At 42.1% G+C, this 14744-nt stretch overlaps 1 protein-coding gene across 2 annotated transcripts in view; it reads left to right on the plus strand.

Moving 5' to 3' along the window:
• Positions 1-14744, plus strand: part of bcl2b (BCL2 apoptosis regulator b) — a 229059-nt gene that overhangs the window by 64571 nt on the left and 149744 nt on the right. Inside the window, exon 2 of one of the 2 annotated variants that reach the window (XM_039753201.1) lies at positions 4977-5047. The exons of the other annotated variant lie outside the window; for it this stretch is intronic. Within the exon in view, the coding sequence (XP_039609135.1) occupies positions 4977-5006 (30 nt within the window). The 3' untranslated portion in view covers positions 5007-5047. Of the gene's footprint in view, positions 1-4976; positions 5048-14744 lie in introns of those variants that run through there. 2 annotated transcript variants of the gene reach the window in all.

The following is a 14744-nucleotide window of genomic DNA, read 5'->3' on the forward strand; positions in this document are numbered from 1 at the left end:
CCAACTGATTAGAAGTGTTCTAAAACTTTTGACCGGTAGTGTACATAAAATATGAAGGCCTGGGGAGCCTCTGAAATTTGCCCCAACTTGAGGGACCTCCTAAAACTTTGGAATAGCCTACTTATTTAGACACAGGAAGGAATGTATCTGTATCATTTAACACAAAGGTTTTTCAATTCTTTTCAGTTTACTCCACTTTTTAAAACGGCACTTACATTTATAATTGCTGTACACACACAATTGCTGTATTGTTAAAGCTCTTAAAGTGAGTACGTATTAATAGGTAAATGCAACAATTGGCAGTTGAGGAGAGGAAAACAATATTTATGATTTTAAAAAAGACCAATGTGGGAGCAAAACTACATCGGTCATTGGTGTAGATATATCCATTCCTTGTTTCTATTTTTCAACTGAAGAAAGAAAACATGATCAATGATGCCAAGTGTCACCAGAAGTCACAGAGAAACAGAAGAGAATCGGGAACGATGTTCTAATAGCTATAAACAATATGAACTTCATCACCACCAGCTCTGAAAAGAGTATGCTATGCTAAATAAATGAATTAAAAATTATGCAGCACTTTTTCTGTAGAACACACCATTTTCAAAGCACTTTGTAAGTTTAGATACATTATGTGTGCGTGTTTTTACATTTGGAGTACCAGCAAGTTAAGTGACTTGCTCAGGATTGCACAGTTTATAGCCCAGGTCCATATCCACTGTGCTGCGCTGCTTGTCTACTATGTCACAATATCTGACTCATGACTAATGAGACCTCCCTAATATTAGCAGCAAAACCGTTTCAAAACGTGGAGTCTCCTTCTCTAGCTTTTCTTATTCAGATGCTTTCATTTTCTTGATCACAGTGTACAGTATTTTCAGAACCATAGCCATTAATAAGCTCTGTAAGGAAAGATTCTATAATGTTCAAAATGTCAAGAAAAGTTGATTTTAGTGGGGGGTCTGTATATGTGTGTTTCAGTAAACCTTTGCACACTTTTGGAAAGACTAAACTATATTTTTCAGACATTCAGCATCATTTTAGTCTTGTTACAGGCCCCCAGCCTCTTGTTTTTGGTGCAGTTTATTCCAGTACTTATTTCTATATACTGTACTTCAAAAAACTGTTTGACCTATGCCATAGAAACTGCTTAATTTAACATGCAGCCTGATCCATTTAGTGCTCCAGTTAGTAATAGGACCAGCTGTATCAATTTGCAAAATGTTTTCACATGTATTTTTTGAGATACATAATTTATTTAAATATACAATACATGTACACACACAGGAAGGCACATGCAAGCTCACATGAACCTTTTGTAACATACAGTGCATCCAGAAAGTATTCACAGCGCATCACTTTTTCCACATTTTGTTATGTTACAGCTTTATTCCAAAATGGATTAAATTCATTTTTTTCCTCAAAATTCTACACACAACACCCCATAATGACTGTAGTAAAGATAGCTGACTGCTTGTTTGCCCTTCCAGAGCAGGTGCCGAATGATGAAGAGAAAGAAATGAACAAACACACTTACACACACACATCCTACCTGTGTGGAGGTCACATGATCACCCTCTGTTTGTGAGGGTCTCTTCCTGGTGCTTCTCCATTTCATTGGTTTTTTTCTTGCCTTCTGCCCTGTCCTGGCTGGGATATTCTCAAGCCCCCTTCCCATGACCCTGCCCAGGATTCAGGGGATTAGAAAATGACCTGACATGAAAATCATTTACTTTGTATTGTAAAATCTTTCAGTGAGTAATTGCCAGCTGTATTTCCTAATCTACAATTTGCAAGGAAGAACAGTATGGACCACTCCATTATGTACATGCTCAAAAAGGTAAATTTCAAATTAAAAAGTTAAACATAAGATTAAACACTATTTCACAGTGGTAGCACAATTTTTTCCCATGTAAATAAATTTCTCCATTGAGGATATAATTGTCTTGCTGTTGTCTCCTATTTTGGGTCTTCTATAAACTGGCATGCAGGCAGATGTCACTGTACACAGCATGTAGTTTGTAAGGCGTGATCTTTGCAGAGTGAACCCAAAGTTCAAATGAAGTTAAAATTCAGTGGTCTTAAATAATAAGTGAAGCCTGTAATAACTGATGATGGGGTGTTGCTAAGCATAACTATGACATTTCAGTAACAAAATGAAACACCCCCAAGCACATCTTTGAAGTGGTCCTTCACCTGTTTGCGGAGCAGCATTACAATGCATTGGAGGATAAACTTTTAGCTGAAAGGACTTAAAAGAGAGTAGGAAGGTGGTTAGAATTCCCCGTTCAGTTTGTAACAGAAGAATATGTTTCTGCCTGTCTTTCAGAAGAGACAGCAGGAGAGCGGCAGCCAATTTAATATATGAGACAGTGAATTCTTTTTGTGGTCAAAAGAGTGATGGCTATGAAAATGTTTATTGTTCGGCAAGCAGCTGTTGGTCAGGGATAAGGCCTATTGTGACAGAACAGTCTGTTTAGGCAGTTATAAAGTAGCAATGACCTTTATTTCTTCAATAATGCCTGTGATTTATTAATAAGTGCCATACAGTAAAGACATAAAAAGCAATTAGCAAAATACTATTATCTGAATGTTAAACATAAAGATGTTTTCAGGGAATCATACTAAAAAAAAGTGCTTCGAGAAATCCTGCTGCAGCTTTTTATTTTTACATTAATTCAGTGTGAGGGAGGCCCCTTACATATAGAGGTGTCTTTGTTGTTGTTGTGTGTGTACATCAGAAGACGAGAATCAGCAGGGAGCAGCCCCATGGGCTTAAACTTCAGTAGGGATGCCATTATTGTTATTATCATCGCATTAAAAAACGGTTTATAGTGACCTCCTGTCCTTATTTAGGATCAGTCTCAAATTGCGTAAATGGTCCTATAGGGATGAGCATTTCCAAAGATTTTATTTTTTTATCAAAATCTTGATGGTGGGAACAAAGATTGAATTTGCTGCAACATAAAAAAGTAAAAATATCAAAGCTCTAATTAAAGTGATAAATCACACAAACACTGTAGTATGCCGTCTGTTTTATTAAAATGACTATCCCTTTCAGTTTTGTGAGAAAAGGTAAAATGTAGATAGTGTGCTGCCTTATTTCTGTTAACTCGGAAGAAGGATGAAATTTCCCCTGTCTTTCCCTAGAACATCCATTCTTCAAAAGAGATAAGCTATGTGATGGATCAGCTCCTAAACACCCACCCACCCATCCTAAAAATCCAGGGAAGGATCACAGGGCAGCTGGAACCTATCCCAGTAATCATTGGGCACAAGGCAAATCTCGTTAACACCGATGGCTCTAAGTGGGCTGACACCCTATACAGGGTTGTTCTTCATACCATGTGTCCAGTACTGCTGGGTTAATCTCAGAACCCCTATTACCCATAAATAGAGGAGCAGAAATGGAGCAGAATTATTTAGAATACTTAGTTCCTGTTTAGCAAAAGTGTACAACAGCCAAACAAAAAAGTGCATACCATGTATTGAAGCATCTGAATTCAGCAGTGTAGTAACAAGGGGCTGGATTTTTAGAAAATATTTTGATTATCAGGTACAGTATAAAATGAGAGTTTTAGAAGAGTGTGATTACTGGCCTGAGGGAAATGGATTCTGCAGTTTCTACCGGTTGTTCATGGTAGATGGCAGAAAAATGAGATGCCCTGTAACATAATGCAGACATTATCTCCAGTCTTCCACAGGGAAAAATCACTATGCAGAGGGGGATGAGAGTATGCACTGCTTGTGAAAATGGCAGAGTTGGGAGGTGCCCTCTAATACTGTATATGACACCTATTCAAACTCAAGGAAGCGCTGAGGAGAGAATTGTGCCGTGATGGTCATTTATGAAGAGAATGATGCTTTCAATAGCTCAGATGAATAGGTTCTGGAGACTGGTCTGACCTCACACCAGCCCTCATGAAAAGGTATTCAGGGTTTTGTTTTAAAGGGAAGAGACAATATTCATTTTTGGATTGTATAGTTAGGGGACTACATGTAAAGTGCTAGGAACTGTTTAGTTTTAGTTATTTTTAAAATATTTATCTGTGTTGTCTTCTTGAAATATTCAACCCATCAGTTCATTGCAAAATGATAAGCTGGTAAACTGGAAAGAAAAATGCTTTTTGTATCAGATGAAGAATTCCTGCAAATCGTATGGCTATAGTATGAATCATAAGCACTCTGCCATTATATCACCATAGTCCAGGAGATGCCAGTGTTCACATCAGTACACTGATGACTGTCAGGGATGCCAGGGGCGACGACCCAGCCGGGACGCCTTGAAGGACCGGAAGAGGGTCTACGTCTGCCCTGGATCACGTGGGGGCCACCACCCTGGTTGCTTTGTGGGCCACGGGTAGAGGGCTTGGAAGCCCAACCCTGTAGGGGCCCATGGTCACCGCCAGGGGGTGCCCCAATGCCTTGGGAACCCTGGACCTCAGCACTTCCACTACACCAGGAAGTGCTGGGGGGAAGAGAAGCAGGGACACCCGGAGAGCTTCCAGGAGAACAACCGGCACTTCCGCCACAGTGGGGCGTGTCAGCGGGAGATTACTGGGGAGCACCTGGAGCACATCCGGGTGCGGATAAAAGGGGCCACCTCCCTTCATTCGGGAATGGAGTCGGGTGGAGGCAGGATAAGGCAGGAGAGAGAGAGTAGAGGCAGCCCGAAGAAAGGTGCTGTTTGGCCAGGACTTTGGGGGGGTTTGTGTGCACTAACCTTTGTAAATATTGTAAATAAACGTGTGGTGGTGACTTTACAACATGTCTCCCTGTCTGTGTCCGGGCCACGTCCACATGACAGACATAGTTAATTTTTTCAGTCAACTCTCTCTGCACCTACAAATCTGTGATTATTTGTGGGGAAAAAGAAAAGCATACTTTAGATTAAGGTGTAGAGGGAGTGTCTGTCCTGGAGAAGAACTTGGTTATAGACAGTAAAAGAGATTGTGGTTTGTTTTTCCTTTCTATAGCTGAAGAATACTCCACAGAGTTCCATATAAAAACAAAAAATTGCAAGGAATCCTTAGAGACTGAAGCAAGGGTTAGTAGTTATTGTCTACATTTTGAAGCCTACATATTTGTAAATTATTTTATAGTTTATTAATTGTGCACAATTTTCCAGATATATTTAAATTAAAGTTATATGTAAACCTCCTTTTTTCAAAGTAATTCTTCTTGTTTGTGTAAAATTATGATCAAAAACATTTATTACACATTGCATTTGCATGCTTTATTGACTCATGTTAAAGTGCAGAGCAAAACAATTTTTTGGCTGTATGTTGATTTTATTTATTAAGATGTAAAATTTATTTGCCTGTACTATGTGTTTTTTAATGGTACTGTGTGTTGTTTAACAGCAGGAGAGTGCGGCAGGCAGTGTGGTGTAGTGGTTAAAGATTTGGACTTCAGACCCTGAGGTTGTGAGTTTCATATCCTGCTACTCATGCTGTGTGACCCTGATCAAGTCACTTGATCTTCCTGTGCTTCAATTGGAAAACCAAAAGATATTTAACCAATTTTATCATAAATGTTGTAAGTCGCCTTGGATAAAAGCGTCAGTCAAATAAGTAAATGTGATATGTAAGGTAATGTACTCTGCTGGGCCCTTGAGAAAGGCCCTTAACCTGAATATTTATCCAGGGGTGCTGTAAAATGGCAAACCCAGCATTTTGGCGTGACAAAGGTCACAGGAAAAGACACTTTATCCAATTAATAAAGTATATCAAATAAAAAAAAAATCTGTCTCACAGCTCCAGTGTCCTGGATTCGATTTTTTATTTGGCTATTGTTTGTTTGAAAGTTGCATGTTCTCCCTATCTCCACAAGAATTTTGCTTGTTTAGTTTATATTAATATTCATTAGTATGTCCTTTAATGTTCAGATGTTCCATCCAGAGAACAAATCTAATTGTATCCCTATTCTGCCTGGATAGATCTGTGCTTCCTGCAATTGTGTATATTGGTTTAAATGGATTCAGATAATAGACAGATGTTGTAGAAAAATGGGCAAAGTGTACAATATAAGTGTACAGTATATTTAGAAACCGAAACTGAAATTAGAAACCTCTCTGTATTGAACTAGAGCATGTAGTGAGCCAGGTTCAGTACTTTGGGATTCTGTAACAAGAGGTTTTCATGCGTTTGTCATCCATTTGTATTTTAACTTAAACAGATTAATGAAAAATAAACCACCATTCTACCTACCAGGCTCCTGACACAACATCTCGTTCTACCGTCGTTTTACAAAGTAATTCAGAAATCTGGTTAATTCCTTATTGTCAGACTGTCTTTCCTTGTAATTGGACTTACTGAATAATCTGAAAAATCCTTTCCGTATCTTTATGAAAATAAGTTATCATAATACCGGTTTCGGCACATGTCAGTGCTTCTCAAGTTCAGTCCTGGAAGTTGCTGCAGGTTTTTTTTTTCTAGAAACATCAGCTTCTATTTGGACTCCTTTATTTAACATTTCCAAATTACTCAACTTTTTCTCTCTTCATTGTGTCTTTGTTGTGTTCTGAAATTACAATCTAGTTTGACTGTGTATTTATTGGAATATAGCAAGCATTTGTGTGTGTTAGAGAGAGTTTTATTTATTTGTAAGTTTTGGTTATTTTTTAAAATTCTGGTTATTTAAACCATTATTTGTAACCAGCTGTACTACCCGTCTTAGCTGGTTAGAAATTTAAGTTACCAACGTAGACCTCAACTTTGATGTTTACAGTAGACTATGCAATGCATATGCCACTTGGTATAGGATTTGTAAAACCAGTTTTAATTTTTGTTATCAGAAACATATTGGAATGACAAATGCAATGCATTTTATTACTAGAAATGTTTGTGATGTACCATCTCTTGGAATGACAGAGACATGCTTACCAGATGGACACCCAGACACTTAGGCCTACATTTTTATTAAGGTGGAAGAGCACACATGTGGGCATAACACTGAAGTAGAGGCTGAGTTTTAGCCTTCAAAGATGTTTGCATCTTTAGTTTCTTCTCCTCTTGTCATTAATTGTTAATATTTGGGTACATTTAAGGGTGTGAACTTTACAGAAAAAGGTGAATTTGAAAGAAAATGACAACACCATTAAAACTGTTGTAAAACATTTTAAAGATTTTTTTAGTTTCTTAAAAATGTAATTGCCACACTACTGTGCTTTTCTGAATGGAAAACAAGAGAAGGAGATAAAAAGGACCACTGAATAAACAATGGCATCAATTGGAGGCACAAAAAAAGACTCTTCAATTGTGAAACTGGCTGGAGTCAAAATCCACAGGCAGTATATGGTCCCCTGGGTTTGAACTTGAGAACCACTACACTACACCACTTTGACTTCCTAAAGAAAAAAAACCTAATCAGGTGGGACTGATAACTCTTTTGCTGCAATAGAGCTGTTATGTAGCTTTAAAAAGAAGGAAGTCTTTCTGTGCAATCAAGTGTCCACAACTCTAGAACCATGCCCAACCTCCTGGGCTTATTACTATTTTTTGATCTTCCAGATACAGATCAGTTAACACAAATTGCTTGTACACTTCCAAAGTGTGAAAGTCATTGGCAGCGATCCAAATTGAAAAGTCTAGTCACTCAGAGAAATTTAATAATACATGCTGAAAACAAGTTGAAATGTGATTCTACTTTAAGCGATCGATCATATCCTCTCTGTGTTAAAAAGTTGACGTCAGCCTTTTCTCCCCTGAGGAGTGGGAGGTAGAAGTGCTTGGTATGGTTCTAGCAACAAAAGATGCTGCAATTTGGTAGCTGCATCACATTGTTGTTATTTTCTATTTTACCATCAAAATAGTTTATATATATATATATATATATATATATATATATATATATATATATATATATATATATATATATATATATATAAAGAAATCCTGGAAAGCAAAAGCAAGGTGACGATACGTGATCTTCTCGGAAGTTCTTGGTAGACATTTAAAAGACCCGCGAGACAAAAGAGACTGGCCACAGAGCGTCTAGCGGGGACCGTAAACATGAGACTTGGTGCCAAGAGATAGTCCCAGGGCCGTCTTGCTGGGACGTGGAACATGAGATTCTTGAAAGGCAAGCCTTACTTACAAAAGATATCATATAAGAGCACACCCATCAAAAAACAGTCAGTCCCAGTAAAAGCACGTAGTGCACACAGATCCTGTGCTCTCAACACATATAAAGCGTTTAAGGACAATAAGGAGAATAGAGACCCAAAGGTGTTGGAGAGAAAAGAAGGCAGATAAGAGATTATGAAAGCAGTGTAATTCGAAAGGATCAAACAAACGATGGTGCGATACACATGCAGAGAAAGGTACAGAATATGAAAGCAGTAAAATTAGAAAGTATTGTAGCATCCCAGCCAGGTTGAGGCCTTTTTGGTTTTAAGTGACTGTTCAGTCTGATTGAGGGAGGGCGGAGTACAGCACGGAAGATTGATAGCGGGGTACTGATTGATGCAGTAAGGGGGCGAGACACGGGGGATGAGGGATTGTAGAGGGTGCTAGAAAGTTGTGTTTGGGGTTACGAAGTCAGCGATTGTTCAAGTAAAACTTTTGTGACACTTTATCATGTCAGTCGCTACAGTATCAAAGAAAAGATAGAAAAGGTTGCATTACCGCAAAACAAAAAGTAATTAACCATCAGAACCAGGTGTAACTGAAAAAAGAGCAGGACAAATCGAGGTCTGAAATAAAAGGCAAAGAGTAGACAACAAAGTCTTTTCGCATTCGCATCATTCAATGCACAAAAAGTGGATTTACACAAAAATAGACCATACACTATGAGAATCTGTGGTCCTGGAACAGTTAAAGCAAGGACAAGTTGTATTTCAAAGAATACATAATTCCGTCAGGTGTATATTTATGATCACGGAGAAGCGATGCAAATTTTAACAGGCAAAAAGAAAGGTAATGTATATATTCCGCGAATAACATTACACCTCAAAGGAGATCGTGATATGCCATTCGTATTAAAATGTTTACAGTTTAGCGTGAGAATAGCTTTTGCTATGACAATCAATAAATCACAGGGACAAACATTAGAAAAAGTCGGATTATTTATTAGAGAAACAGAAACAATATTCACCCATGGGCAGTTATACGTTGCGTTGTCACAATGTGTCTACAAAAAATATTGTTTTTAATGAAGCTTTTAAGTAAAACTGCAAATAATGAAATTGAAACAATTCCAAAGAAAAAAATTCAATTGTATATCTGATTAACCAAACACAGGGGTTGGCGAGAGAACCCCCGCAGTGTGTATATATATATATATATATATATATATATATATATATATATATATATATATATTGTGAACGATAGGGGGCGTCCTCACTCCCTTGAACCCCTGTCCACGACTCCAGACACCAGGTAAAAGTCCTCAAATCGACTTTATTTTTCTTCCACAGTGTACAAAGCACACTCTCCTCCACAATACTCATATAAATCACTAATAAACCACAATAATACAAATAACCAATCCTCCAGCTCCCAGACGCGTTGCCACCCTTCCACCCAGCTCAGCTCGTTGTCTGTGAGTTTCCATAGTCCTTTTATAATCCCTGACCCGGAAGTGTTCTCAATCCCCAGTCCATGTGATCCTCAATCACTTCTGGGTCAGGTAAAAGCTCTTTCTTCAACCCGGAAGTCCGTCGCTCTTCCTGTGACGAACCTCCGGGTCACAGGGCACGAAGGAGCCCTCGGTCCTCCCTGCAGCTCCCTCCTGTGGCCCCCACGGCATCCAGCAGGGCTTTGCATAAAACTCCAATGTCCATGATGCCCTGCTGGTCTTCTGGGGACCTCCACGCTGCAAGGAGGGCTCCACCTGGCGGCTTGGGGGTATTGGCCAGGATAAATGGCCGGCCATCCATTACAGTATTCCCCCCCCAGCGACGAATTATTATTCGGAGCGGCCTGCCCCGAGAGGGAAGTCTTCCTCCAAGAGGACGTCCTGGTTGAGCCTTGATTAAAATGAACATCTTGGTCCCTGGAGAACCTAGGGGGAATATTATTCCAAATTGACCTCTTATCCCCCTCTCTCCAAGGACAGTTCCGCCAAATATGGCCCAACCTTCGCACCCGTAACACTGCCTCTGTCCTCCTGGTATTCTTCCCCTACGGGACTGAAAACAATAAGGAACTGTTAGGTCCGCCCCTTTTGCTGAGAGAGAAACCCCTGCCGCCTCTACTGGTGCTTTTTCTCTTTTTGCTTCTTTCCCTTTCATGTCAGGAGACCCCGGTTTATCTTAGAGCCCTCCTGTTTAATCTGGGGCTTATATACAGTCTGGGTCTCTCTATTACAAGAAGAGAGCCCCTTTACTGTCTGCACCCCTCTTGATTTACAAATTACCGGCGGCGGCATCTTCAGGGCTGCCTCGCTGTCTAGCTGCCCCGGATCGATTAGCCCTTCCGCCGACCACTCGGTTAACGTACCGACCTCTCTTGTAGGGTACGCCGTGTATTGGCACCCGCTACTTATTAAACGCGGGCCCGGATCACACCGCGTCCCTCTATTATGTATGATATGGGTCTCGCTTACCTGTATCGCCGAATCATTCATTACGGGAGGCTCCCCACCAAATCGCCGCACGTAGGCCCTCACCTTCTCCAGCGGCTCTCTGGCTGCCGCTCCCAAATCCCCGACGATCTTTTCAATGGTCGTCAGGACCTGCAAGACACTCGCTATGGGCTCGATTAGTTTTTCGAGCTCCCGTAAGTTTATATAATTATTCATTTCGACCGGCAGAACACTCACTTCCTCGTTCGTGTTACCTGCCGACCGGGAGCCAATGAGCACGCCCGCTTCAGGCACGTTCTCTGACGGGTCTCGCGGAGGCTTCTGGGACTTGGAGTTCTCAGAGGGTCGAGTTGCCTTCTTCGGCAAACTGCGGTCTGTCTTTAATACTTTAGCGACATCCCGATCAGCTACTTCCCGACCCTCCTTACCTTCTTGTGGGTTGAGCGATGCCTCGCTCGCCTCCCCCTTCCCGCCGGAAAGACCAAGTCCGTTCCTTCGGGCTCGAAGGTGCAAACAGCAGGACGCGGAGCTCCTCCTTCCCAGTATGCACCAGGTTTGCTACCGTGTCCCTCGTCGACTGCCATCATGCGGAAGTCGATTTCTAGGTGCTCTGGCTTCGACAAGAGAAGGCCGTCGTCTTCGGGGCAGTCTCCTTTTCCCCTCGGAGCCTCCAGGTGGTCATCTCCAAGGTACATGCACGGACAAGGTGAGAAACAATAAAAGGATTTTTAAAGTCGCTCCCGCACGTACCTTAGAGGGATCGTTGCTTCCTGGAGGTTTCTCCGGACTTGTAAGGCCTCTCCTTAACTCCTCCCGAGCGTCGGCCATTGCACCTACGGCACTCCGCTGGCGTTGTCGCTTGCTTGCCCTTCTTTTTCCCATTTTGGACTCGTTTTTTTCGGGTTTTGGCGATGCTGTGGCGATTTCTGATTCCGCAGTCTTCTCGGGGTTTGTTATCCACAGAAATATTTGATTCAGGTCCTCTGCAAACGACGCTAGAGTATCCTGCCGACTACGCCACTGTGAACGATAGGGGGCGCTCTCGCTCCCTTGAACCCCTGTTCACGACTCCAGACACCAGGTAAAAGTCCTCAAATCGACTTTATTTTTCTTCCACAGTGTACAAAGCACACTCTCCTCCACAATACTCATATAAATCACTAATAAACCACAATAATACAAATAACCAATCCTCCAGCTCCCAGACGCGTTGCCACCCTTCCACCCAGCTCAGCTCGTTGTCTGTGAGTTTCCATAGTCCTTTTATAATCCCTGACCCGGAAGTGTTCTCAATCCCCAGTCCATGTGATCCTCAATCACTTCCGGGTCAGGTAAAAGCTCTTTTCTTCAACCCGGAAGTCCGTCGCTCTTCCTGTGACGAACCTCCGGGTCACAGGGCACGAAGGAGCCCTCGGTCCTCCCTGCAGCTCCCTCCTGTGGCCCCCACGGCATCCAGCAGGGCTTTGCATAAAACTCCAATGTCCATGATGCCCTGCTGGTCTTCTGGGGACCTCCACGCTGCAAGGAGGGCTCCACCTGGCGGCTTGGGGGTATTGGCCAGGATAAATGGCCGGCCATCCATTACAATATATATATATATATATATATATATATATATATATATCCATTATCCAACCCGCTATATCCTAACTACAGGGTCACGGGGATCTGCTGGAGCCAATCCCAGCCAACACAGGGTGCAAGGCAGGAAACAAACCCAGGGCAGGGCACCAGCCCACCACAGGGTGCGCACACCCATGCACCAAGCACACTCCAGGGACAATTTAGAATCGCCAGTGCACCTAACCTGCATGTCTTTGGACTGTGGGAGGAAACCGGAGCACACCCACGCAGACACGGGGAAAACATGCAAACTCCACACATGGAGGACCCGGGAAGCGAACCCAGGTCTCCTAACTTCGAGGCAGCACCGCTACCCACTGCGCCACCGTGCCGCCCTATATATATATACGCGTATATATATCGACACAGACAGACACAGACTACAGATTTATTGCACACAACACGCACAGTGCACAAAACACCACAATATAGCTCACAGTCCTTTTCTGTATTTCCTTTCTTCTGCCACCTCTACTCCTCCCATCGCAAGCTCCATCCTCTTCCACCCGACTTCGGCTCTCCGAATGGAGTGAGGCGGCCCCTTTTATGGCACACCCGGATGTGCTCCAGGTGCTCCCTGATGATCTTCCGGCAGCACTTCCCGGTGTGGCGGAAGTGCTACCCTTGCACCCAGAAGCACTCCGGGTGTATCTGGTTCCTTCTCCAGCAGCACTTCCTGGTGTGGCGGAAGTGCTGCAGTCCATGGCTTGGGAACTAGCCAGGTGCCCCCTGGTGGTGGCCACGGACCTCCACAGGGATGAGGAATCCGGGGGGGACTGCCCTCTTGCATCCAGGGGAATATATTGCCCCTCTCCCGGTTCTTCATTGTTCCAGGTGTCCCGGTGGGGCAAGGTCCCTGGTCGTCTGCCACTATATATATATATATATATGTGTGTGTGTGTATAATGTATATATATGTGTATATATATATATATATAGTATATACATACAGTATACACACACACACACATTATCATATTCTTCAATTTTTGGGCAGCTGCAGACTATGAGGTGAAAGTCTGCTTCATCTCTGGTTCTAGAGAGAGAATGCTTGTTTTCTTTAAGATGCACCTTTTTTGATTGTCCTATCTGTTACATAGGTTGGTTGGTGTCTTACCAAATTTAATTTCCTCCACTTCCAATATTCTTGTCCTGTTCTTAGTGGTGAGATATATTCTTCTGTCGTCTATGAGCTCCACCAAATTCATCTTCACTGTTCATCTCCTCCATCTTAATCTAAATGCCCATCACTGCTACTAGTTGCAACCACAGCAGCCAATTTCACCTAACTACATACAATACAATACAATTTATTTTTGTATAGCCCAAAATCACAAAAGAAGTGCCACAATGGGCTTTAACAGGCCCTGCCTCTTGACAACCCCCCAGCCTTGACTCTCTAAGAAAACAAGGAAAAACTCCCCCAAAAAAACCCTTATAGGGAAAAAATGGAAGAAACCTTGGGAAAGGCAATTCAAAGAGAGAGACCCCTTTCCTGGTAGGTTGGACGTGCAGTGGGTGTCAAAAAGAAGGAGGTCAATACAATACACAAAACAGAACAAATCCTCAGTACAGTCTAAAAATAAAAATTTTACAAGTACGGAGCAGAATTTAACAGTAGATGATATCACATAATATGATTTGGATTTGTTTAGTCCTGGAGACCTCAGCCATCAAGCTGCCTCCCCCATTTGGCCATTCCACAGCTAAAACAGCTTTTTGCCAGCCAATCTGATGAAAGGACCCCTCTACCCCATGATTCCTGCGATCCTCCATCAGGAACGACTTTACTTTAGGCAGGCAAAACAACTTGGCAGGTGGGCCGTGGCACCAAGTGCCACATTTGAGTACCAAGAAGAGAAACAGAATAGGTGAGGGTTAGTAACAAATTATAATTATCATGTTACTTATGTTTTAGTGCTAATGACTAACAACAGAGATGCAGTCTGCACAGGTAATCAGCAGCTCTAGTCAGGATATGCTAAACTGAAGTAGTGAGTCTTCAGCCGGGATTTAAAAGCTGAGACTGAAGAGGCATCTCTTACAGTAACAGGCAGACCATTCCACAGTTTAGGGGCCCTGCAACTAAAAGCTCGACCCCCCACTGTTATTTTATTAATCCTTGGAATCCTTGGAATCATTGCTCTTCAGACAAGTAAGGCGGACCTTTATGGCGTTATTTCAGTGCCACTATTCTGAGCGCACGTAAAAAAATATTGCAAGTGCAAGTGTTGCATTTTGAGGAGAAATTTATTTTGAGCGTACAAAAGCTGAATTTGAGTGAACAAAATTCATTGCTGCGTGCAAAAAATGTATTTCAGTGTTTGCACTTATCCATATACACACACACAATAGCACCCCCTCTCGCTCAGTTTTTTCATTTGCGCTTGCTCGCAATGTGTTGCTTGCGCTCACAACATTCTCTGCTGCAAGCGCTCAACTCTCTGTACACCGTTATAAGTGTGCCACAAAACCAACCAATCACAGACTTGGTTTCAAAAATTCTGATTGGCTCTTACGGTCTCCAATCAGCTCGCTAGCTGCTGCATTCATTGTGGCACATCTGCGAGATGCTTCTGGCGATTTTATAC

The sequence above is a fragment of the Polypterus senegalus genome, chromosome 5 (assembly GCF_016835505.1).
Source record: "Polypterus senegalus isolate Bchr_013 chromosome 5, ASM1683550v1, whole genome shotgun sequence".
NCBI classification, from domain to species: domain Eukaryota; kingdom Metazoa; phylum Chordata; class Cladistia; order Polypteriformes; family Polypteridae; genus Polypterus; species Polypterus senegalus.